General features: G+C 41.1%; 1 protein-coding gene across 1 annotated transcript in view; it reads right to left on the bottom strand.

Annotated features, from left to right (window-relative positions):
* med13a (mediator complex subunit 13a) overlaps window positions 1-25,817 on the bottom strand; it is a 174,486-nt gene that overhangs the window by 21,431 nt on the left and 127,238 nt on the right. Inside the window, exons 16-22 of the mRNA XM_078224634.1 lie at window positions 22,570-22,760; window positions 20,758-21,689; window positions 17,474-17,653; window positions 8,311-8,534; window positions 7,961-8,153; window positions 6,689-7,112; window positions 4,247-4,466 (exon numbers count right to left, since the gene is read on the bottom strand). Of these exons, the coding sequence (XP_078080760.1) occupies window positions 4,247-4,466; window positions 6,689-7,112; window positions 7,961-8,153; window positions 8,311-8,534; window positions 17,474-17,653; window positions 20,758-21,689; window positions 22,570-22,760 (2,364 nt within the window). The remainder of the gene's footprint in view (window positions 1-4,246; window positions 4,467-6,688; window positions 7,113-7,960; window positions 8,154-8,310; window positions 8,535-17,473; window positions 17,654-20,757; window positions 21,690-22,569; window positions 22,761-25,817) is intronic.

A 25,817-nucleotide genomic window follows, 5' to 3' on the forward strand; every position in this document is an offset into this window, starting at 1 on the left:
GGAAAGTAGCTCAATAATTGGCCACTTCAGGGCTTCGATTAGGACGAAGGCAACAGGGCTGCCCTGGTCCTCACTCAGCTCACTAAACGTGCAAGACAGGTCAGGACAGGTGAGGGGGTAGCAGGAAGGTCACCTGGGGAATTTTACATGCCCACCTCCCACCTGTAAACCCACCAGCAAGGAAATATAAAATTCTGCCCATTAACTTTGTGTTTCCCTTTCCACATATACCTCCCGGCTGAATATTTCCAGCACCTTCTGCTTTTATTTCAGATTTCCACCATCTGCAGTATTTTGCTCTTGTACACTAAAATAATCAAAAAAGTTAATGGAATCTTACCTTCTGTGACTAGAGGGTTGCAATATAAAAGGGGAGGAGGTTTTGCTACAGCTATACAAAGCCCTGGTTAGACAAATCTGTGTACTGTGTTCATTGTTTTTGTGCATTATAGAAATGATATATGGGCATTGGCGCAGCACATTTTCAACAGACTGTTACCAGGGATCCAAGGGACGGTTAAAGGGTGAAATGATTGAAACCTTTTAAGGAAGATGGTAGGGAAACAAATTCTGCTGGTGGGGGAATTTTGGAAAAAAGGATCATAACCTTAAAATCAGAGCCCGACCATTCAGGAGTGAAGTTAGGAAGCACTTCTTCATGCAAAGGAAGGTAAAAGTGTGAAACGCACAGAAAAAAAAAATTCAGAAAATGCTGCAGTTCAATGTCCAATTTATAGTTTGAGGTGAGCAGATTTTTGCTCGTTAAAGGCTATTAAAAGACATGGAGCTATGGCATGCAAAATGGTCAATATTCCATTGAATGGTGGAACAGGCTAAAAGGGGCTGAACAGTTTACCCTGTTCCAATGTTCCTTTTGCACATCAGAAATCTGACAACCCATTCGCACTTTCCAATTTGATGTTGCCCTGTCCTCACAGTTGCTTGATTGAATATGATATATTGAAAATGGAAACTCTAGATCAGATGAACATCTCATTCACTGCAAGAGGAACCATATAACAACAACAATATGGAAACTTTTAATAAGAACATAAGAAATAGGAGCAGGAGTAGGCCATCCAGCCCCTCGAGCCTGCCCCGCCATTCAATAAGATCATGGCTGATCTGATAGTGGTTTAGTTCCACTTACCCACCCGCTCCCCAGAACCCTTAATTCCCTTATTGATCAGAAATCTATCTACCTGTGACTTAAACATATTTAACGAGGTAGCCTCCACTGTTTCAATGGGCAGAGAATTCCAAAGATTCACTACCCTCTGAGAGAAGAAGTTCCTCCTCAACTCGGTCCTACACTGACTCCCCCTTATTTTGAGGCTCTGTCCTCTAGTTCTGGTTTCCTTTCTGCCTCTCCCCTGTCTAGCCCCTTCATTATCTTATATGTCTCTATAAGATCTCCCCTAGCCTTCTAAACTCCAACGTGTACAGGCCCAATCTACTCAATCTCTCCTCATAAGCTAACCCCCTCATCTCTGGTATCAACCTGGTGAACCTTCTCTGTACTCCCTCCAAGGCCAATACATCCTTCCGCAAATAAGGGGACCAAAATTGCACACAGTACTTTAATTTCATGACAATCATGATTTTCCTATGTCTTTAGACTGTTTTTGCTCAGTCGCAACATACTGCAGCATCATCTGACCTAAAGAACAACACTTTGGCCTCTGTTATTCTTATGTTAGCCCCTCTGTTCATAGAATCTCTACAGTGCAGAAGGAGGCCATTCAGCCTATCAAGCCTGCACCAACAATCTCCACATCCCAACAATCCCACCCAGCCCCAAACCCCATAACCCCACATATATGCCTGAACCCGGGTCTCTGGCGCTGTGAGGCAGCAGTGCAAATTCTGTGCCACTGTGCCCCCTCTGTTACTCCTATGCTAGCCACTAGACATTACAATCAGCACAAATGGATTGTCCCTTCCCCAGCTAAGCACTACTTCTTTTAAATGTTGCTCTGCTAACTGACTTAACTGGATCTATCAATGTGTTTTGGGGCAAAACCAACTTCTTACACTTCATGCCACAACCAGCAGCATTCTTGAAACACACTAACACAATACTCCCATTTACGTCCTCCTGCCTCACCCAAAACAAAAAATCCACTGAAGTGATAATTGATGTTAGTATTTAATTGAAACACCACAAAATCATAGAGTTCTGATCAATCGTTAAGCATCTGAACTAACAAGAGTCAGCCACTCTCTTGTCCTCAGGCCAGCTGGTACTGGCACAGGAATAGTTTGGTTACAAATACACACACATCCATTATTTTGTTCAGATTCTGTGCCGCAAAAGACTACAGAGATCAAAACAAACAGATTACATATGCACAAGCTGAGAAAACACTGTTCAAACAAGTGGCTCAATCCAAACATTTCCTGCTTAATCAAATAGAGAGTTTTGAATTAATTGTGATATAACTCAACAGTTCCAAATACCGGAACATATACGAACATACAAATTAGGAGAAGCAGGCCATTTGGCCCCTTGAGCCTATTCCATTTTTTAAAAAATATTTTTTTAAAAACAGGATATGGGCATTGCTGGCTCAGCCATTTGATAAGATCATGGCCGGTTGGATTGTGGCCTCAACTCTACTGTCTATCCCCTTTAACCTTTTGATTCCCTTGTCATTTCAGACTCTAATTCAGCCTTTAAAATATTCATGATCCAAACTCAACTGCTCTCTGCAAAAAAATTCCACAACTGACCCTTGGTAGATAATATGTCTCCTAATCTCTGTCTTAAATAGGAATCACCTTATTTTCAAAGTGTCCCTAGCTAGAATCATAGAATCCCTACAGTGCAGAAGGAGGTCATTCAGCCCATTGAGCCTGTACCAACAATAATCCCACCCAGGCCCTATTCCCATTCCCCACATATTTACCCTTCTAATCCCCCGACACTAAGGGGCAATTTAGCATGGCCGATCAGCCTAACCCGCACATCTTTGGAGTGTGGGAGGAAACCGGAGCACCCGGACGAAACCCACACAGACACGGAGAGAAAGTACAAACTCCACACTGACAGTGGCCTGAGGCCAGAATTGGGTCCCTGGCGTTGTGGGGCAGCAGTGCTAACCACTGTGCCGCCCTTAGTTTTTCCCACAAGGGGAAACATTCTTTCAGCATCCACCCTGTCCAAGCCCCCTCAGGATGTTTCAATAACATCAACTCTCATTCTTCTAAACTCTAATGGATACAGGCCCAACCTGTCCAACCTTTCCTCATAAGATAACCCTTTCATCCAGGAATCAGCTTCTATCCTCTCTCCGGTAAGGAGCCAAAATGGATAATTATTATTGGAGTTATTTTAATATCTAATAGACTATCCAGTGATAGTGTTACAATACAATTCTACCTAAAAGGTTTGTGAATTTTTGTAAGAATTAATTAATTCTCCAAGACATTGTTCACCAGAGATAAATACAATAAGATCATCTGAGCAAAAGAACAAAGGCAAAAATAATTCGTGCAGCTAGGGAAATCATTAGAATAGCATTAAAGGGCCTCAGAATTAGCATGAAGAAGAAAAAAGGGAAGTGCAAAATGACAAATGTGGCTTGAACAAAAAAGATTTCTAAGCTTTTCATAAAACCATGTACTTTGGCTGAGTGAACGGCGAGGTTGGTATACCCATAAACCTCACAATTCAAAAACAGAAAACGCTGGAAAACTTCAGCAGGTCTGACCGCATCTGTGAAGAGAGGAGAGAGCCAGTGTCTCAAGTCTAGACTCGAAACGTTGGCTCTATTCTCTCCCCACAGATGCTGTCAGACCTGCTGAGGTTTCCCAGCATTCCTGTTTTTGTTTCAGATTCCAGCATCTGCAGTATTTTGCTTTTAACTTCTGTCAATTGTTTTGCAACGAGCCACTGGAAAGGAACTTAGGAGTAAATAGGGTGATGTGGCCCTCCAAATCTAGGGAAATCACGGCTGTGTAAATCCATTCATACCACCTTGTAGAGTATGGTAAAACAATGAGTGCTAAATCCATTACATGGGTTCAAAGTAGTAGTTTTGGCTTGGTTTCAAGTGAAGTTACATCACATGCAGTTCTTAAAAGTGGAATAAGACCCAGTTCTCTGAATGCTAAAAGTAATTTGTACCAGGATAGAGGAAACACATTATAAAATGCAATACGTTACTACCTCTTCTACAAATATAAAACCTTACACTTTAAATCATTTATTTGATCATTCTACATTTGAAAGAACTACACTCACCTGCACAGATATTGCATTCTTGATGTTCTGTGGTAAAAAATGAATCATCTCCAGGTAACAACGCAATAGGCCGAGCGTCCAAACATTTGAAGATGATGACCTTTCATCCTCTGAATTGTAAGTAAAAGGATCCACAATGTACACAACAATGGATGGTGGGTAATTGATGGCATGAGACTCCCCCTCTGTCGGGACACCAATTTTATCCCTTTCCATGGTACTGCAATGTAGATATAAAGTATAAAAATCAAATCAGCACATATCCTAGCACAACAAAGGCAGCACATAATTATCCAAGTTGCTTCATTAATAATACGATAAAGGTATTTTCTGGAAACTGGGAAGCACTGCATCAATCAATGTCTTCCTCTTCTCGGACTTGAACTAAATCCAGTTCATTGTGAAGGGATCCAAATCTTAGGATAGCAGATTGGAAAGATCCCAAGATGTACATGTTTGGGCAGTCTAAATTCAGCTAATAGTCAGCATTTGCCAATACATTGGTGAAAGAAAAATTGTGTTCGATTAATTTGAGAAAGTAACAGACAAAATGGATGTAGGGGAACCTGTAGATGTGGTGTACTTGAATTTCCAAAAGGCATTTTGACATGGTTCCACACTAAAGGTGACTACACAAAATAGGAACTCTTGGTGTAGGAGGCAACATGTTAGCATGTATAAGAGGACTGGTAGCTAATAGGGGACAGCAAGTCGGAATAAATGGGTCATTTTTGGTTTGGCAGGCTTTAACTAGTAGAGTGCCACAGGGATCAATGCCAAGGTCTCAACTATTTACAATCTATTTCAATGATGAAGGGACTGAATGTACGGTTGCTAAATTTGCTGATGATACAAAGACAGGTAGAAGAGTAGATTGTGAAGAAGACAAAGTGTTTGCAAAGGAATATAGATATGTTAAGTGGCAAATGGAGTATAATGTGAAAAAATATGAACTTGTCCACTTTGGTAGGAAGAATAGAAAAGTAGCACATTATTTAAATGGAGAGATTGCAGAATTCTGCAGTACAGAAGGATCTTTGTGTCCTTGATGCACGAATACAAAAAGTTAGTATGCAGTTGCAGGAAGTGATTAGGAAGGCAAATAGGATGTTGGCTTTGATTGCAAGGGTAATGAAATATAAAATTAGAGGACTTTGCTACAATTGTGCGGGGCATTGATCAGACCACATCTGGAGTGCTATGTATGGTTTTGGTCCCCATATTTAAGAAAGGATATAATTGCATTGAAGCAGTGCAGAGAAGGCTCACTTGAGTGATTCCATAAGATTGGAAAGGTTGGGCCTGAATCCACTGGAGTTAAGAAGAATGAGAAGTCATCACATTGAAACATACAAGATCTTCAAGGGACTTGACAAAGTGGATGCGGAAGGGATGTTTTCTTTTGGGGGAGTCACCAGATTGAGGGAACATGGTTTAAAAATGGGGGGAATCCCATTTAGGGTGATAATTAGTATCCCATTGTTTCTTCAGAGGATTATTAGTATGTGGAATTCACTTCCCCAGACAGCCGTGGAGGTGGGAATATTTTTAACGTTGACAATCAGATCAGCCATGATCTTATCAAATGGCAAATCTGACGCGAGGAGCCAAATGGCCAACAAGCTTTCTTCTGTGCCCTAAATGACCATGATAAAGCCTGATTATGATCAGAGTATTTTACAGTTCTGGGTACCACACCTTAGAAAGGATACATCAACTTTGGCAGAAGTACAGCACAGATTCGCCAGAGGGCCAAAGATTAAATTATGATTTCATAAACTAGACTTGTACCCTCTGGAACATGGAAGGTTAATGGGTGATTATATTCAAGTTTCTGTATTTTGGAAGGAACTAATAAGGAAAAGACAGAGCAAAGTTTTCCACCAGTGAAGGTATGCAGAGCAAGTGGACATCACCTTCAAACCCAAGCAGAGGCAGTCAAGAGTGAAGTTAGGAAATATTTCTATACTAGCTTACATAATTTTAAATTGGAGATTGACAGATTTTTGTTAACCAATGAAGATGGGCCAAGGTGGTAGATGGAGTTAGGATATGAAACGCTTCAGGCTCAGGGAGCTGAATGGCTTCATGGGTAGATGGAGTAAGGGATCAGTCGTAATCTTACTGAATGGCAGAACAGGCTAGTGGGGCTGAATGGCCTTGTCCTGTTCCTATTAAGTGATTGTCTGATGTCAATCCAGTGCACTGTGACAATATTTATAATTTGCATTTCAAACACCTGTGGACAGTCCAATTAACCATTTTATATACAGGATAAGGAGGAAACCAAGTTCCTTATAATCTAGTTTGCATCCAGTAATAATGATGACAAACAAGTTATAACAAATGGCTAGCTTTAACATCCCTAACATTTGTATATGAATTAGATTGCAATTGCGTGAGTAGACATTTTTACCATCACACAAAATACATCCTTCTCACCTCTCTGGAGGCTCCTGGTGTTGTTGCGTTGCTCCACCCGCTGTTGAATCACCAGATGTCCCATTATTCTGCTGGACTAGCTGCCCAGTCTGGGATGCTGAACCTTGCATAGACACAGCACTGGAGGAATTATTCAAATGTGTAAATGGAGGAAAGGAGGAAGACGGCTTTACTGCTGATGATGCGCTGGCCACATTTACAGGTGCTGAGACCACATTCAATGGATTACTACTGGTGACGGTGGCTGTTATGGCAGTGTTTGCTAAAGTACTGGCTGGTACAGGAGCAGGGGTGGAGGATGTGGTAGATGAACCCCCAGCAGGAACCGGTACTGGAGTTTGAGATGTACTGGACCGACAAGAGGAAACTAGGTTAGGCTGCGACAGCAAAGAACTGTCCAATGTTTGACCAGCAAGGAATGGGCCTGAAAAAAGAGGAAATAAGCTTGTTTTAATATATTATTAACTTCAAATCTCTCAGGCATTTATCAAAGGAACTAATTTGCACAGATAAAAGCAAAAACACAAAGCATATCAAAGCAGGCATCCATAAAGGGGAGGCAAGTTATTTTTTCAGGTTGAGACTTCTAAATAATTTTTTTTTAAAGTTCCCAATCTGAAACGTTAATTCTTATTGAAGGATCCACTAAAAGCGCTGTGCATTGCCAGCATTTCCTGATTCTATTCCCAGCATACATCTGATGTCCGCACAATCTAAGACTGAATAAGCAGCACATGTGAGTAAACGGGAAAGTGAATCCAAGTATCCTTGGGCCTCCTTTTGAACAATATTGCATAATGGTGTGCAGCTACTGGCAACAGTGACTAATAAAAAGGTTTCAGGAAATGAATCCTATTTGCAAAAAGGAAAATGGTTGTACAATCCACAATACAAGTACTAGACAGCCAGAATCTGCACTTCTGTTAGATTCTCATTCCACAATGAAGAAAAACAGAAGCAGCAGACAAGGAGAATACAAGGCAGAAAGATTCAAAACTGCTGCAGGTTTTCTTTAAATATATCAATGACCAGTCATGCCCGTAACAATACAATATTTTGCTTGACTCAAAGAAAGAAAGCAGCAGGTTTAAACCTTAACCAATACAAGACAAAAACTGAAAATGCTGAAAAATCTCAGCAGATCTGACAGCATCTGTGAAGGGAGAAGTTTCACGGCTGGATGACCCATCATCAGTGATCAAGATATATGTTCACTTCTGAATTAACCGAAAGTGATGTTTCATTACCTTTACTGCTGTCACAAGTACTTACCCAGATCATGTCGGCACACTTGAGCGTAAAGTTTCAGTTTGGAAAATGCTTCACTGCTAGCATTCACGCAGTGCTGAGAGAACCAGTCATTTACCGGCTGCGCTGCAATTTTCAAGGCTGCTTTGGTCCCCACTTCCATGATCCCATCAGGAAGCAATTTCGAGATGGGCCTGTGCTGCCCAAGTCTGCAGGACTACATTTCAAACAATTTTTTTTTATTCTCGTCATTAATTCTGCATTGAAGCTGTACATCAATCAAACTGTCATTATACCAGCTAACAATGTGAAAGAAATTAAGTTTTGAACATATTTAAGATATTCACATGAATCAATCATGATTGGCAACTTACCTCATAGACTGCACTCAGATCACGGAAGAAACTCCTCGCTCCATTCAAAAGTGCCTCGTTTTCTGGACAAACCACAACGTAGCCAATATCCCTTTGTGATCCATATGGCTCAAGGAGAAGTTTCTCCCAGTATGGCAATGCAAATGGAGATAACACCAGAAAATCGCATTCATAACCCAACATAAATGTTGGGATAGGTAGTGGTTCCGGAGACTCGTCTGTACCTGAGAGAGAAGAATGCCCAATAGTTAAAACCTGCTTGTCTAAAATATCCAAAACATTAGACCCTTCTGCTTTGCTTCAAGTGTCTCGTTTCTATAAATTTGAGTATTCATAATTTGCACAATACAGCTGCATCTTTATAAACACATAGTTTGAGGTTATTACATCAGCTTGGCCCTCCTGATTATGCCTCTTTAGTTCCGAGCCCCTCACCAGATGTTGAGGACATAATCTAGACATAGATTTCACAGAAACAGGCTTTTTGGTCCAACCAAACCAAATTGATGTTATTCCTCCACACAAGCTGTACTGTTAATGCTTTGTGCCCGTTATATTAAGGAAAACTCTCAAGTTCTGCAAAATGCACTCTGCCTGGTCTTTGAATGAAATGTTATTTAAACAATAGGAGCTTGAGTTAGTGTCATAGAATCTTTTATGCAAATTCAGGGGATTAGCCTGGTTTCTTCACCAATATTTATTTTTCAAACCGTACCATTATCTGCCAGATTAATCTACATACGATATTCTACTCCAGAAGTTCTTTATTTTGAACCATTTGAAGATGTTTTGACAACATCGCAATCCAAGAAAAAAGTAAATGGTTTAAGATCATTGTTCTAATAATATTTCTGTAGGATGAGCACAAAAGAAGCTTGATGTCAGCTTGGTTCAGTGGCAACACTCTTGCTTAAGTGAAAAGGCTGTGGTTTTAAATTATGAGACCCAAGCTCATAATATCACTTCAATGCAGCACTGAGGGAATACTGCATTACTGGAGGCATTACCTTCAAATAGGGCAAAACCAAGGCCCCATCTGCCCTCTATGGTGGCTGTAAAAAGAAATCTCATGGCATTATTCAAAGAAGCCAGTGAATTAATCTTGTATTCTAGCCACCTTGTATTCCAAAATTAGCTAGTCATTATTTAATTGGTATTTGTGAGACCTTGCTATGTGCAATCTAGCTGCTTACTAAAAAACAGTAATTCCATTTCAAAAAGGAATTCATTGGATGTTAAGTATTTTGGAGAATCCTGAGGAAATGTTACGAAACCATTTAATCACAAGATATTTTTCCACAGAAACCATCAGTGATTGTTACTGAAAAAGGTAATAATGAAAAATGACAATCAATCATTCAGTAAAGGAAGGAATGTCAAAGCTCAGCATTTGCCCAATGACCCAAGATGAAGGTTTCCATTTTAGGGAAACACACCACTGTAACATTCCAGTACCTGCAATAAGAAAAATAGTTGTGATCCAAGCAAATAATTTCCATTTTATATCCAAAGTAAATTTCTAATTTAAACCGCAACCTTCACCAGGACCAATCAGGATACCACAAGCGACCACCAGCAGAATATAACTCACATTATAAAAACTAGGCCATCCTTTCAGTTGCCTTTGCTGCATCTCTCGCCTTTCTTTTACTCACCGGATCAAACCTACCCCAACCTTCCTTAACTCTTGAACTCTCACTCCCATCGTCCCGGATGGCTTCTCAAAGTTCATTATGTTCATGAGACCTATCGCTGCTCCCTCAATCCCATTCCCACCTAGATGCTGACTATTTTGAAAAAAAACCTGTCTCAAGTTCAACAGTAGAGCATTTGTTCAATCACTGTCTCCTGCGATGCAATATGACAGCTGATAACTGGTCTGCGGGTACACACTGCCCCTCACATGTATGGACCAATGATATGCACACATCAGTTTACCCAGCACAACAACAATTCATTTTGCTTTCCAACTCGATTATTGCAATGCTCTTAGTTTGTGGATTCGATGGTCCCACACATCACATGGTCAGCAGATTGCTCAGAATATCTAGCTCACAGGCATTTTATTGACACTTGGAGAATGTTTTACAGTATTTTACGAAGAGTGACTGGGGCAATCCTGAATAATAACAATGCCAATGCTTCAGCTCACCTTAATAATTTCCGTCGTCACGATATGTTGCTAAGTATTCAGTAATCCAAAAGATTCAGCCAAGACAGCAAAGAAAACTGTTCCAATGCAGTACTGAGCTCACTAATTCTAGTGATTTAGTGAAGGGGCAGAATTCTGCTTTTAAATGTCTGCAAATTCTGTCACATTTGCAAATCTCTTCAGTTTAAGAAAGATTAACGAACTAATGATGTTGCAGAATTAAATACAATTTTGCAAAGTACTGGTAGACACTTTACTTTGATGCATTGTACATCGATCTTGAAAGTAAATAAGCTGGGTTCTTGTCACACATTGCTCCTACAAAGACAGTGGCCACGCATGCATGCTCCCTCTAAAGATTGCAGCCATTAACCTACCATTGGCGTGCAACTGCACATGTACAGCATTGGCAGCTAACACAGCCTTGTTCAATAGTAAAGCAGCATTTATGTCAACAGTAATGTTAATGAGACAGCTGAAAGATATAAATCATATTAGTGAGTAATATCAGGCTCCACCCCTGTTTAAACAAGCATCGGCTCTTCAAATGTTGTCTCAGCTCACATCATATCCCATCTTCTGGTCAAGTTTGAGGATTCTGAGTAAATACAGGTCTGTCCAATAAAGGGGAATAGTAATGTTGTTTGTGTAGGAATGTTACATCTTAATAAATATATTTTAATGCACTTGCCAGCTATAGATAGAGCAAAGGAGAGGACTGGGGTCTTGGGTGATATCTTTTACGTTCTTTTCACGTTTTATTTGCAATTATTTCCTTTTGCTAGCCTGATGTATAAGACTATGCCTGGTTATAAGCTATCCTGTGAACAGGTGCTTGTGCATTTTAATGAAATATTACAAGTTGTGATTAATTATCCAGTTAGTATGAGCATTTAACAACAAACAGCAGGTCAGAAGACTCTGCTGTCCAACAAATGGGCTATAGCTAGACTTTGGGTGCCAAGGGACAAAATGAAGGGGAGTGGTAATCCCTCTAGATAAATGAAGCTCTAGGCATTCTGAACTCAGCTGATATTACTGGAGAATTAAAATAATTGAATTTTGGCAATTATGTTCACTACCACTTCAAAACAGAGTATGATTCATTGGCTTTAAAATTAAACTTCAATTACCAACACTAATTTGAAAAATTGTATACTGTGGATACAAGAAATCAGAAATAAAAATTGAAAATGATGGAAACACTCAGCAGATTATGGTTGCATCTGTGGAGTGGGGGACTAGCTAGGGTTATGCGGATGGGGCCTGGGTGGGATTGTGGTCGGTGCAGACTCGATGGGCTGAATGGCCTCCTTCTGCACTGTAGGATCCTATGAGAGAAACAGGTCTGTGACCTTTCATCAGATCTGGAAAAAGTTAGAGATGTAATAGGCTTTGAGCAAGGGGTGGGTGGGACAAGGACTAAAGGAAGAGCTGTGATAGGGTGAAAGTCAGGAGAGGTTGAAGGATAGAAGAATTGGTCTGCAGGGGCCAAAGGGAATGGCGAAACAAAGAAACAAAAGCTTCTTTCATAATTCTTTCATAAACAGCTCATTACTTTCACCCTCGTGGGTTGTGTATTTCCCTCATTCATCGAATAGATAGCATATTTTAAGTTTCCAATTTATGCATCATATGCTTTTCAATGTTCGAGTTCAACTGAAAAAATCCAATAAATGTTCTTTGTCATCTTTACCCTGCCCCCACTAACCTTCATGCAAAACTCTCCAGCATTTGTTCATTAAATTTTAAATACATTTATTCCAAAGCCCTGGCGGCCACCTCAAATTTCTGTAGCACAGAATAAATGTTTCAACTGAATTAAAATTCCCCAACTCTCCACTCTTCAGCAACCCCTCCGGATTCTCTACTGCCATAGCCTATGTTACCTGCGAGGTGAAAATGTTAATCAATTAAACTCATCAGTCATCTTTTTCAAGTCATTGCTATTTTAATATTGGTTCCCAAAGTCAAGCTTAGGGTTTCACCTAATTTTTAAAAAAACTAAATTTACAAACCAATTGAATTTGCTTCAAATAGTAAACAGCTGGGGAAAAAAAAGGAAAGAAAAAGGTGAGCAAGTAAAGACAAAAAACTGTAAATCTGAAATCAGAAACGGTGAAAATTATGGCACAGTTATTCCGTCCAACCTGTCCACGTCGGTGCTGATGCTCCACTCAAGCTTTGCCCATTTTTCTCATCTAAATTTATCATGACCCTTCTTTTTCATATGCTTCTTCAGCTTTCCCTTAAATACTTTTGCTTCAAACACTCCACATTCACACAATTCTAGTTTTTTTTCTGAATTCCCAATTGAATCTCTTGCTCACTATTTTATATTGATGGCCAGTAGTTATGCTCTCCCCCAAGAAGAAACAGAAATTCTCTGTATCCACTCCATCAGATCCTTTCACAATTTTAAATACTTCTATTAGGTCACCCCTTAGCCTTCACTTTTCATGAGAAAAGAGACCCACCCTGTCAATCCCTTCCTGATATGAACACACAAATTTCTGCTAACATCCTGATGAATCTTCCTTGCCCCCCCCACCTTCCATTGCATCCATATCTCTTCTGTAATATTGAAGCAGAACAGCAAGTAGTACTCCCAAGTCTGGTCAAATCAAGATTCGATACAGGTTTAGAATAACCTTTCTATTTTTCCAATTCTAAATTGTGTGTCGGCCTTCACAGTGGAGGGCAAATAACATGCCAAAAATTGATGACAAGGCGGCTATGGCAGGTGAGGACCCGAAATGATCATCACTAAAGAAGCAGTGTTCGCTAAGCTAATGGGGCTAAAGGTAGACAAGTCTCCTGGCCCTGATGGAATGCATCCCAGGGTACTAAAAGAGATGGCAGGGGAAATAGCAAATGCACTCGTGGTAATTTACCAAAATTTGCTGAACTTTGGGGTGGTTCCAGCAGACTGGAAAACAGCAAATGTGACGCCACTGTTTAAAAAAGGAGGTAGTCAAAAGGCGGGTAACCATAGGCCGGTTAGTTTAACTTCTGTAGTGGAGAAAATGCTTGAATCTATCAAGGGAGAAAGAACAAGACATCTGGATATAAACTGTCCCATTGGGAAGACACAACATGGCTTCATGAAAGACAGGTCATGCTTAACTAATTTAGTGAAATTCTTTGAGGACATTACAAGCGCAGTGGACAACAAGGAACCAGTGGATGTAGTGTATATGGATTGCTGGAAGGCATTCAACAAGGTGCTACACAAAAGGCTGCTGCATAAGATAAAGGTGCACGACACTACGAATAGTGTATTAGCATGGATAGAGGATTGGTTAACTAACAGAAAGCAAAGATTAGGGATAAATGGGTGCTTTTCTGGTTGGTGATCAGTGATTAGTGGTGTGCCTCAGGGATCAGTAGTTGGGACCGCAATTGTTTACAATTTACATAGATGATTTGGAGTTGAGGACCAAGTGTAGTGTGTCAAAGTTGGCAGATGATACTAAGATGAGTAGTAGAGCAAAGCGTGCAGAGGATCCTGAACATCTGCAAAAGGATATAGATAGTCTAAGTGAGTGGGCAAGGGTCTGGCAGATGGAGTACAATGTTGGGAAATGTGAGGTCATCCATTTTGGTAGAATAACAGCAAAATGGACTATTTATTAAATGGAAAAAAAGTGCAGCATGCTGCTGTGCAGAGGGACCTGGGTGTTCTTGTGCATGAATCACAAAAAGTTGGTTTGCAGGTGCAGCAGGTAATTAAGAAGGCAAATGGAATTTTGTCCTTCATTGCTAAAGGAATGGAGTTTAGAAACAGGGAGGTTATGTTGCAGCTGCATAAGGTGCTGGTGAGGCCACACCTAGAGTACTGTGTACAGTTTTGGTCTCCTTACTTGAGAAGGGTATACTGGCACTAGAGGGGGTGCAGAGGAGAATCACTAGTTTGATTCCGGAGTTGAGAGGGTCGGCTTATGAGGAGAAACTGAGTAGACTGGGGCTATACTCATTGGAATTCAGAAGAATGAGGGGAGATCTTATAGAAACATAAGATTATGAAGAGAATAAATAGGATAGAAACAGGGAGGTTGTTTCCATTGGCGGGTGAAACTAGAACTAGGGGGCATGGCCTCTGAATAAAGAGGGGGGGAAGAAAGCAGATTTAGGACTGAGTTGAGGAGGAACTTCTTCACACAAAGGGTTGTGAATCTACGGAATTCTCTGCCCAGTGAAGCAGTTGAGGCTACCTCACTGAATGTTTTTAAGGCAACGATAGATAGATTTTTGAACAGTAAAGGAATTAAGGGCTATGGTGAGCAAGCGGGTAAGTGGAGCTGAGTCCACGAAAAGATCAGCCATGATCTTATTGAATGGCAGAGCAGGCTCAAGGGGCCAAATGGCCTACTCCTGCTCCTAATTCTTATGTTCTTATAAATAAAGCCTGGTGCTTATCTTTTATTCACTCATGGGATGTGTATCACTGGCAAAGCCAGCATTTGTTGACCACTTCTAATTGCCCTCAAGAAGGCAGTGTTGAGCTGCCTTCTTGAACTGCTGCAAGTTATATAAAAATACAAACTAGGAGTAGGACATTTGGCCCCTTGAGCCTCCGCTGCCATTGAAAAAGATCATAGCTGATCTGAGCATGGCCTCAGCTCCACATTCCTACCTACCCCCAATACCTTTGACTCCCTTGTTAGTGAGGAATCCATCTACCTCAGACTAAAAATATTCAATGACGTTGCCTCTACTGCTCTCTAGGGAAGTTCCAAAGATTCAACCCTCAGGAAAAACTTCTCTTCATCACCACCTTAAATGGGAGAGCCCTTATTTTTAAACTGGTGTCCCTAGCTCTACTCTCTCCCTCAAGAAGAAATATCCTTTCAGCATCCACCCTGTCAACTCTTCTCAGGATTTTGCATATTTCAAAAAGATCAGCTCTCATTCTTCTAAACACATATGTAACCTTTCCTAATATGACAACCAGCAGCCAACTCAGGTATAAATCATTGAGCCTTCTCTGAAATGTTTCTAATGCACTTACAAGCTTTCTTAAATAAGGAAACAAAAGTTGTACACAGTATTCCAGATGTGGTCTCACCAACACCCTGAACAACTGTAGCAATGATGTGGAGATGCCGGCGTTGGACTGGGGTAAACACAATAAGAAGTCTCACAACACCAGGTTAAAGTACAACAGGTTTATTTGTGGCAAACGCCACTAGCTTTCGGAACTGGCTGTTCCTTTGTCAGGTGGGTGGGAGTTCTGATCACAAACTGGGCATACAAAAACACAAACTCAATTCACATGAATGATTTGAATGTGAGTCTTTACAGCTAATCAAGTCTTAAAGGTACAGACAATGTGAGTGGAGAAAGCATTAAGCATAGGTTAAAGAGATATGTATTGTTTCCAGACAGGAAAGTTATTGAGATTTTGCAAGTCCAGGCAAGTTGTGGGGGTTACAGATAGTGTGACATGAACCCAAGATCCCGGTTGAAGCCGTCCTCATGTGTGCGGAACTTGGCTATCAGTCTCTGCTCAGCGATTCTGCGCTGTCGTGTGTCGTGAAGGCCGCCTTGGAGAACACTTACCTGAAGATCAGAGGCCGAATGCCCGTGACCGCTGAAGTGTTCCCCAACAGCAAGACTGGTCTCTTCCTGACGCACGACAGCGCAGAGTCGCTGAGCAGAGACTGATAGCCAAGTTCCACACACAGGAGGACGGTCTCAACCGGGATATTGGGTTCACGTCACACTATCTGTAACCCCCACAACTTGCCTGGACTTGCAAAATCTCACTAACTTTCCTGTCTGGAAATAATAGACACCTCTTTAACCTGTGCTTATTGCTCTCTCCACTCACATTGTCTGTACCTTTAAGACTTGATTAGCTGTAAAGACTCACATTCCAATCATTATTCATGTAAATTGAGTTTGTGTCTTTGTATGCCCTTTTTGTGATCAGAACTTCCACCCACCTGACGAAGGAACAGCCAATTCCGAAAGCTAGTGGCGTTTGCTACAAATAAACCTGTTGGACTTTAACCTGGTGCTGTGAGACTTACAAATGTAGCAAAACATCCCAACTGTTATGTTCCATACTCCTGCAATAAAAAAACCGCATTCAATATCATTTGCTTTACCTGCATACTAACTTTTTGTGATTCATGTACCAGGACACCAAGGTCTCCCTGTACTGCAAGGTTCTGCACTCACTTGCCATTTAAATAATATGCTACTTTTCTATTCTTCATGCCAAAACAGTCAAGTTCACACTTTCCCACATCATACGCCATACCCCAAATTTTTGCCCACTCAGTTCGCCTTTCTATATACCTTTGTAGGCTCCGTATGTCCTCTCCAAAACCTACTTTCCTACCTATGCATCAGTAGTGAATTGCATAGCCATACATTTGGTCCCTTCATCCAAGTCATTAATATAAATTGTATATAGTTGAGGTCCCAGCACGGATTGCTCCTCACTATCACGACTGTTTCCTGTTAGTTAACAATCCTTTAACAACACTAACGTGTTACCCCCTACACCATGAGCTCCAATTTTATGTAATAACCTTTGATGTGGCACCTTGCCAAGTGCAAAGTATCTATTCAATTCATCTGCTATTTCCTTATTTTTTATTATTAATTCCCCAGATTCTCTCTCTAGAGGACCAATGTTCACTTTAGTTACACTTCTTTTTAAATACTTGTAGAAACTATCTGTTTTTATATTTCTACTCTGTTTTCTCCTCATACTCTAATTTCTCCTTCCGTACTAATCTTTTGGTCATTCTTTGCTGTTCTTCGCATCCTGTGCAATTTTCTGACAGTCAGGACAGTAAAACTCCAGCCACTATCTTACATTACCCTGGTAATCATGAGTTAGATTCAGATGTCAATAGAACAGGTGATTAACATAATTTATAACACAGTTCTTATATCACAGTAGTGTTCATTCTTATAATCTATATTAATCTACCTCGTATTTCAAAGCTATTTTTCACTCATTAATTTGGGATGTAAAAGTACAGAGCATCTTACCATAAGATCCCCGACCAGCCAATTTGTGGAACTGTTGCCAAGTGAGAGGCCCCTGCACATGCTGGATACTCTCCCACGACCTGACAGCTCGTTTCTTTTGAATGGCATCCTGCAGAACGGGCTGAAGAGAGAGAAGCAGGCGCAGAAGATCTTGTGAACACAGCATGCTGACATCCACAGCTGGAGAAAAAACAAATATAAAAGTTTACTGTTAGATGGTTAAAGAGATCATAAACAGAAATTGGTTTATACTCAAAATTTCAAAATAAATATTGCTTCAAATTTCATTTTAAGCTAGCAGCTACAGTTGTCACCATCAAGAAACAAACATGAAACACATTCTTGTAACATGTGATGATCCATGTACTTTGGGCAAAGCCTGTACTTGTTTTTGTGTCCTGTCCCATTTAAGACCAAAGTGAACTGAGGGCTGCACAGTGCCACAGTGGCTACCACTGCTGCCTCACAGCACCAGGGACCCGGGTTCAATTCTGGCCTCAATGATTGCCTGTGTGGAATTTGCATGTTTTCCACGTGTCTTGGTGGGTTTCTTCCGGACGCCCTGGTTTTCCCCCCACAGTCCAAAGATATGAGGGGTAGGCTGATTGGCCATGCTAAATTGCCCCTTAGTCTCAGGGAGATTGGGGTTATGGGGATAGGACCTGGGTGGAATTGTTGGCGGTGCAAGCTCAATGGGCCAAATGGCTTCTTTCTGCACTTTGGGATTCTATTACTTAAGGGGGGTTAATTAGTTTCAAGATCAACATTCCCTTTTTGTGAAATATCCTTTGCCTGCTGATTGATGTTTGAATTAGGTTGAATGAAATCTTGTCCATTTATTTTTCCATTGGCGTCATTAGTATTGCTCTGCTAAAAGTTATCAGTCTTGATAGAGATTTTAACACATGCCTGTTGTTTTAATTCAGGCATTAACCCATTTATTTTAAATGGATCAATGATCCTTATAAAACTAAAAAGGTGAATGATCTATAAACAGTTTAAGCACTCCTCAGTTAATATCCTCATCATAATTTCTCGGGTCAAATTGCATTTCAAAGCCAGATATGGAAAAAACAGTAAAATATTTTATGTAAAATGAATTTTTATTGCCCATCCCTTATTGTCCTTGAGCTAGTGGTGCGCTGCCTTTTTGAACCTCTGCAGTCTACGTGGGATAGGGACATCCACAGTGCTGTTAGCTTGTAATCACTTGACTTCTAGAAACAAACAGGCTGCAAAAAAACAATAGCATGCAAGCATTCAGACTGATCTTGCAGCTGACATCAAGAGTGGACATAGGGTCCAACCCCATTTCGAAACATGAAATTACCTTTAATGGCATGAATCCGTTTCTTACTAGAGAGAAGGGCATAACAGGGGAAGCACTATATGTTTTGATGAAAAAAAACTTTTTGCTCAACGTTTTGAAGTGTCCTGGTTAAACATTATCCTTTGACAATCACCTGGTTGTTTAACAAACTCGCTGTTTTGTCAGACACATTTATAGGTGGAAAATTAGCTCCCAAGTTTGTCTACAAAACAGTGTTCAAATTTAGTTAGAATTAATTGGCTGCAAAGTGGTTTAGGCTGTCATTCCTTTGTGTTCCTCATCATAAAGTATTGCAAACCAACACTCTGGAGAAGAGAAAATTGAGGTTAAGAATTGGTAGTAGGCAAGGGGATGGGGGGAGCATATTATAATAGTATAAAACATTCACCACCGCTTGACCAACAAAAAGTACTTTTGAAAAGTAGGTGGGATGGGGGAAAAATGCACCAATAGGCTTGATTCTTTGAGTTTATGATGAGGTTGTTCTCCTTAGAGAAAAGATTTGATTTGATAGAGGTATTCAAAATCATGAAGGGTCAAGACAAGAGTAGATAGAAACTGTTCCCATTGGCAAAAGGATCATGAACCAGATATACAGTAAATGGCAAAAGAACAAACAGCAATATGAGGAAAAACTTCCTTTTACACAGCGAATGGTTCGGGTCTGGAATGCACCGCCATAAACTGTGGTGGAGGCAGATTCAATCATGACTTTCAAGGGAGAACTGGATAAGCATCTGACAATAATAAAGTTGCAGGGCTATGGGGAAAGAGCGGGGGAGTGAGAATAACTGATTTGGGCTTGCAGAGAGACAGCAAAGGTGAGGGGCTGAATGTCCCCGGTTATGTTGTAACCATTCTACAATTGCAGGTAAGGAAATATATTAGTTTAGATGAAATAGTAAAATGAATCTTTTTATAAAAAAGGACGGACACTTTTTTGGGGCGGGGGGGAGAGAGAGAGAAAGGAGATGAGCAGGTAAATTGAAAGGTCAAGTTAAAAGGGAGATAACCAATCACCTCCTTCAATGTCTGAGCAGTTCAGGAATTGATACAGTTTTAAGTAAATACGTACAAATTCTCAATTAACTATACATCTGCTAGAATGAGTCCTACTAAATTATTTCTGGTAGGAAGACTCACAATAGCTCCATGAGCTATGGCCCAGTAAGAATAGAATTGTAATATTCTTTTACAGAGCAATGGTCTGTCACACAAGTCAAGTGTTAAAGACATCTGTCAAACCAGGTTTGAGAAAGTCATGGGACGGTGGCATAGTGGTTAGCATGCTGCCTCACAGCGCCAGGGACCCAGGTTGGGTCACTGTGTGTGTGGAGTTTGCACATTCTCCTAGTGTCTGCATGGGTTTCCTCCCACATTCCAAAAGATGTGCATTGGCCATGCTAAATTCTCCCTCAGTGTACCCCGAACAGGCGCCAGAGTGTGGTGACGAGGGGATTTTCACAGTAACTTCATTGCAATGTTAATGTAAACCTAATTGTGACTCATCAATAAACTTTATGCTTTATCTGTCAAACCAGGTTTGAGAAAGAATGCAATGAAGCTACATCCAGACACACAAGCACAAAGCTGGAACTACTTAAAATACTAAATTAACTTTTTACTCAAGTGAATATAACTTTCTTCATAACCTTCCTGAATAACTCGCCTGACATTACTAAACAAAATGTTCAAGGAAAACATTTTTTTAAAAACTGAAGCACTTTTGTGGATGAGTCTCAATTAAATTTACACTCAAACGTCAAAACTTGCTATTGAAGGTTTTTTGAAAAAAACATTAGAAATAAGAAAGTGGGAAAAGAGGAATTATTGCAGAATTATTCACCTCAACTAGAAAACAACTCCAATGTAACTGACATCTTGAAACAAAATTAGTCAACTTCTGAATAGCATACAAGTTCCTAGCCTGCTTCATCAAATTCAAGTAACTCACCGTTCCTTCTTGACCAGAGATGTAAACAAGAGCTTTTCACAAGTGCTTCGTCAAGCTTCCCACCTGACATATTGTCCATGAACTGATATCCCTGCTCCAGAGCAGTGTAACATTCCCTGTAGTAATCTCTATCCTCCACACGTACTGGTGGTCCCACTGTTCGTAATTTTGCCACTGCGGAAGGATCCACCGATCTCAATGAGGAGAAGGGGTTAGTGCACTGGTCCTGAAGTAGCAATATTAACTCATCAGGCGTTTTCTCGGGCACCTTGGGGCCTCCTTCCCCGTGTTCAAGAGAAACATTCCTGAGGTCCTCTAATCGTTTTTCCGCCTCACTGCTACAGTCTGTGTTTCGCCCAATGATATCCACTTCATCTTCCAAAAAGAGCCCAGAGTTGTTTCCAAACCTTCGGTTCATGACAGCACTGAATCCACATGTGCATGGGTTCTGTGACTCTTTGGTAGGGTCTGGGATGTACAATCCAACATCAGCTCCTTTGATGTTCATATTACAGACACAAACGCAGCAGCTGTCAAAGCTGCAGTCTTTAAAGAGGTTCATGATGGAATCAGATAGGATTAGGTTCACATAAAGACTATGTGCTTCAGGGATGGATTGCACCGTTGCAGGTTCTACTGAATTCAGAGGGCGACATGTTGAAGGCGTGGAGGCAGGTGAATATAAGTCAGAATTCTCATACTTCACAGAACCCTGAACACTGGCTGGACCCCCGCATCCACGAGGAGTACGTGGGGTCCTTGGTGTCCTTGGAGTTGGTGCAGAGATGCGCGGAGTGGCAGGTGATGGAAGGACACCGGCACCACTATTACTAGGAGGAGCACTGTTCGTAACTCCAAATGGGGTATGCGTTTGCGGTGTGCAGGTCTGAATGTAATCTTGATCCATACCACTTCCAACACTGGGAATGTTTCTAGACACCAAAATCAGGTTATTAGTTAAACTCAATACAAGTACCACCTTTAAATTTTGAAGTGTGAACTCAAATTTGATTTTAGGATTAAAATAGCCACAAAACTGTAGTTCCCCCATTTTGTATACAAGTTGTTACGCTGGCATATAGTATTATATTCCAGATATACTTTAGTCATCGACAAAATATTGTACAGATGCAATAATTAAAAATTACCCCATTTCTCCTCCCAAAAATGATACATGTGCAAAATATGCCACTTTTTTCCACAGCCAATCTACACTGGTTGCTGCCAGCAATTTTGAGATTCAAATCATAAACAGCTGGAAGATGAATGCAGAACTGAGAGTTACTGAATTCTCAGTGTTATAAGTTCATTAAATGCAAGTTCAGCCCCTGCTCTGTAAAAAGTTACTGATCTAAACCCCAGTGGGGTTAACCCCTAATTATGGTATTGACAGCATCAATAGTCATGCACAATGGCACCCTGTTGCTAATCTGAACAATGCCAGGCCAGACCTGCTGAGTATTTCTAGCTTTTGCTGTTTTTATTCCAAAAAAGATCCTGCTCGCGCATTGCCCTGCATCTTCCCCACTTCAGATTTCCCTTGAAAGTTGCAACTAATCCCTGTGGAAAAGAACAGACTCCTAACCTCCCACCTCACTATCTTACTGACATTTTAAATTCATGATCGCTTTATCACTGACATCATAGCCCAAGAAAATCGTCTTGCTCAGTTGAGAATCCTCCATAGTTTAAAAGCCTATTAAATCTCCCCCACTCCATTGGAATCAATTTGCTCAAATCCTTTTATATGCTTGAATTCAGTTAATAAACAAATGCCTGCACTTGCTTCACCATACTGCAACTCAAACTTACATGTCCCGGATGTATGGCATGGGGGGTACAGGAGGAAGTAGATCCAGTTTGCCCACAGACCACGAAGGACGGTACTCCTCCGGGAGTTTGACAGGAGGCTGACACTGGCTTGGTAAGACTTTCAGTGGTGCAAACATAGTACAACCCACATAATCTTGGCACTTCTCAGGCTTATAAACGTAAGAAAAATCCTGTGGAAGAAGAAGAAACAAGAGGACTTTAGATTAGGTTTTATCACACATGAGCAACAATACCAGATCTATAGGAGCTAAGGAGATGGAATAGGCCATTCAGCCCATCAAGCCTGCTTTGTCATTCGATAGTCATGGCTGATCACTATTTCGATGCATTTTCCCACAATTCCCCTACATCCCTTTACATCATTGGTGTTTAGAAATCTGTCAATCTCAGATTTAAACATACAAAATGGCTGGCCGGGATTTTCCACTCCTGTTTCCATCAGGCAGGTTCAGCAACGGGAGCAGAAAATCCCACGAGATGTCTAAATCATGTTTCAAGCCATCGTAAAAGCATAACTCGATTGTGTCCTCCCTGGTGGCTCATTTTCATACGTTGGCATATGATAAGATCTCTCCAGCTGAAACATCCCCCTTGTAAGAAAGTTAATTCACGTCAATACGAGGGCAGATCAGCGTGAATCACGACTCGTCTCACAAGATGTGCACCTGGGTAACAGCTGCCCGGGGGCGGTGCGGATGCACGTGGGGGCGGAGATTCCAAATTAATTCTTGCGCACTGGGGCAGCCTTTAAAAATGGCACCCCGAACTTCAAAGTAGTTGCTAGCTTGGCAGGCTCTGATGGGGCCTGTCCTTTGCTGTTTTTTTTAATATGTTTGAAATGATACAGCAGAGAAATTAACACTGCTTCTCCCATCCACCTATTGGCCTTTGCAACATTTAGGGAAAATTCTGCCCAATGACTAAGCTTCCGCAGCCCTCAGGGTTATATAACTCCAAAGATTCAAAACGGAGTAAAAAAATCCTCCTCATCCGGGCCCCAAGTGGCTTCCCCCCACAATTTTAAATTGTTCCCCTGGTTCCAGACTCCCCAACCACAGGGAACATCTTACCTGCATCTACCCTGTCAATCCCTTTAAGTATTGACCGTCAACATGGTTTTGTGGAAGGGAAATCATGTTTAACACATTAATGGAGTTTTAAGGAATCACATGTGCTGTGGACAAAGGGGAACAGGTGGATGTAATGTACTTAAAATTTCAAGGCATTTGATAAGGTGCCATATCAAATTTATTGCTGAAAATAAAAGTTCACAGTGTATTGCCATGGATTGTCATAGGAAACAGTTGGCATGAATAGATCTTTTTTCTGGTTGGCAAGATGTGACAAGTAGTGTGCCACAAGGATCAGTGCTGGAGGCCTCAACTTTTTACAGGGACTGAAGGTACGGTTGCTAAATTTGCAGATGACAAAGATAGGTAGGAAAGAAAATTGTCATGAGGATGCAAGGAGGCTACAAGGGGATATAACCTGTCAAATGGGAGTAAACTGTGGGTATAAGAACATAAGAAATAGGAGCAGGAGTAGGCCATCTAGCCCCTCGAGCCTGCCCTGCCATTCAATAAGATCATGGCTGATCTGAAGTGGATCAGTTCCACTTACCCGCCTGATCCCCATAACCCCTAATTCCCTTACCGATCAGGAATCCATCTATCCGTGATTTAAACATATTCAACGAGGTAGCCTCCACCACTTCAGTGGGCAGAGAATTCCAGAGATTCACCACCCTCTGAGAAGAAGAAGTTCCTCCTCAACTCTGTCCTAAACTGACCCCCCTTTATTTTGAGGCTGTGCCCTCTAGTTCTAGCTTCCTTTCTAAGTGGAAAGAATCTCTCCACCTCTACCCTATCCAGCCCCTTCATTATCTTATAGGTCTCTATAAGATCCCCCCTCAGCCTTCTAAATTCCAACGAGTACAAACCCAATCTGCTCAGTCTCTCCTCAAATCAACACCCCTCATCTCTGGTATCAACCTGGTGAACCTTCTCTGCACTCCCTTCAAGGCCAATATATCCTTCCGCAAATAAGGGGACCAATACTGCACACAGTATTCCAGCTGCGGCCTCACCAATGCCCTGTACAGATGCAGCAAGACATCTCTGCTTTTATATTCTATCCCCCTTGCGATATAGGCCAACATCCCATTTGCCTTCTTGATCACCTGTTGCACCTGCAGACTGGGTTTTTGCGTCTCATGCACAAGGACCCCCAAGTCCCTCTGCACAGTAGCATATTGTAATTTTTTTCCATTTAGATAATAATCCATTTTGCTATTATTTCCTCCAAAGTGAATAACCTCGCATTTGTCAACATTACACTCCATCTGCCAGATCCTCGCCCACTCACTCAGCCTGTCCAAATCTCTCTGCAGGCCTTCTACGCCCTCCACACGATTCACTTTTCCACTTATCTGCAAACTTTGTTACCCTACACTCAGTCCCCTCCTCCAGATAGTCTATATAAATGGTAAATAGTTGAGGCCCCAATACCGATCCCTGCGGATGTAATATTTTCTATTTGGCAAGAATAAAAAAGCTCATTACCTAAATAGTGAGAGATTGCAGAGAACTGAGATGCAAAGGTATCTGGGTGCCCTAATATATGGATCACAAAGGGCAAGTATACAGGTACAGCAAATAATTAGGAAAGCTAATAGAATGTTTATTGGGAAGAGAAATGATTACAAAAGTATGGTGGTTACGCTCAGTTGTACAGGGCATTGGTGAGGCCACATCAGGGGTATTGCATACAGCACTGGTCTCCTTATTTAAGGAAAGATGTAAATACATTAGAAGCAGTTCAGAAATGTTCACTAGACTAATAGCAGGAATAGGCGGGTTGTCTTATGAGGAAATATTGGAGAGGTGGTTAGGTTTGCATCCACTAGAGTTTAGAAGAGACTTGATCAAGATCCTGAGAAGCATTGACAGAGATGAAGAGAACTTTATTCTCGACGTGTCCAGAGTCTCTGGAACACTCTTCCTAAAATGGCAGTGGAAGCATAGTCTTTGAAAATGTTTAAAGCAGAGCTAGATAGTTTCTTGATTAACAAGGGGGTGAAATGTTAGCTGGGGTAGGCAGTAACATGGACTTGAAGTTACAATCAGATCAGCCATGATCTTATTGGCTAGCAGAACAGGCTCGAGGGGCAAGTGGTCTACTCTTGCTCCTAATTCGTATGTTAGTATGTAGTGACTTATTGACGAGGA

The sequence above is a fragment of the Mustelus asterias genome, chromosome 12 (genome assembly GCF_964213995.1).
Source record: "Mustelus asterias chromosome 12, sMusAst1.hap1.1, whole genome shotgun sequence".
NCBI lineage: Eukaryota > Metazoa > Chordata > Chondrichthyes > Carcharhiniformes > Triakidae > Mustelus > Mustelus asterias.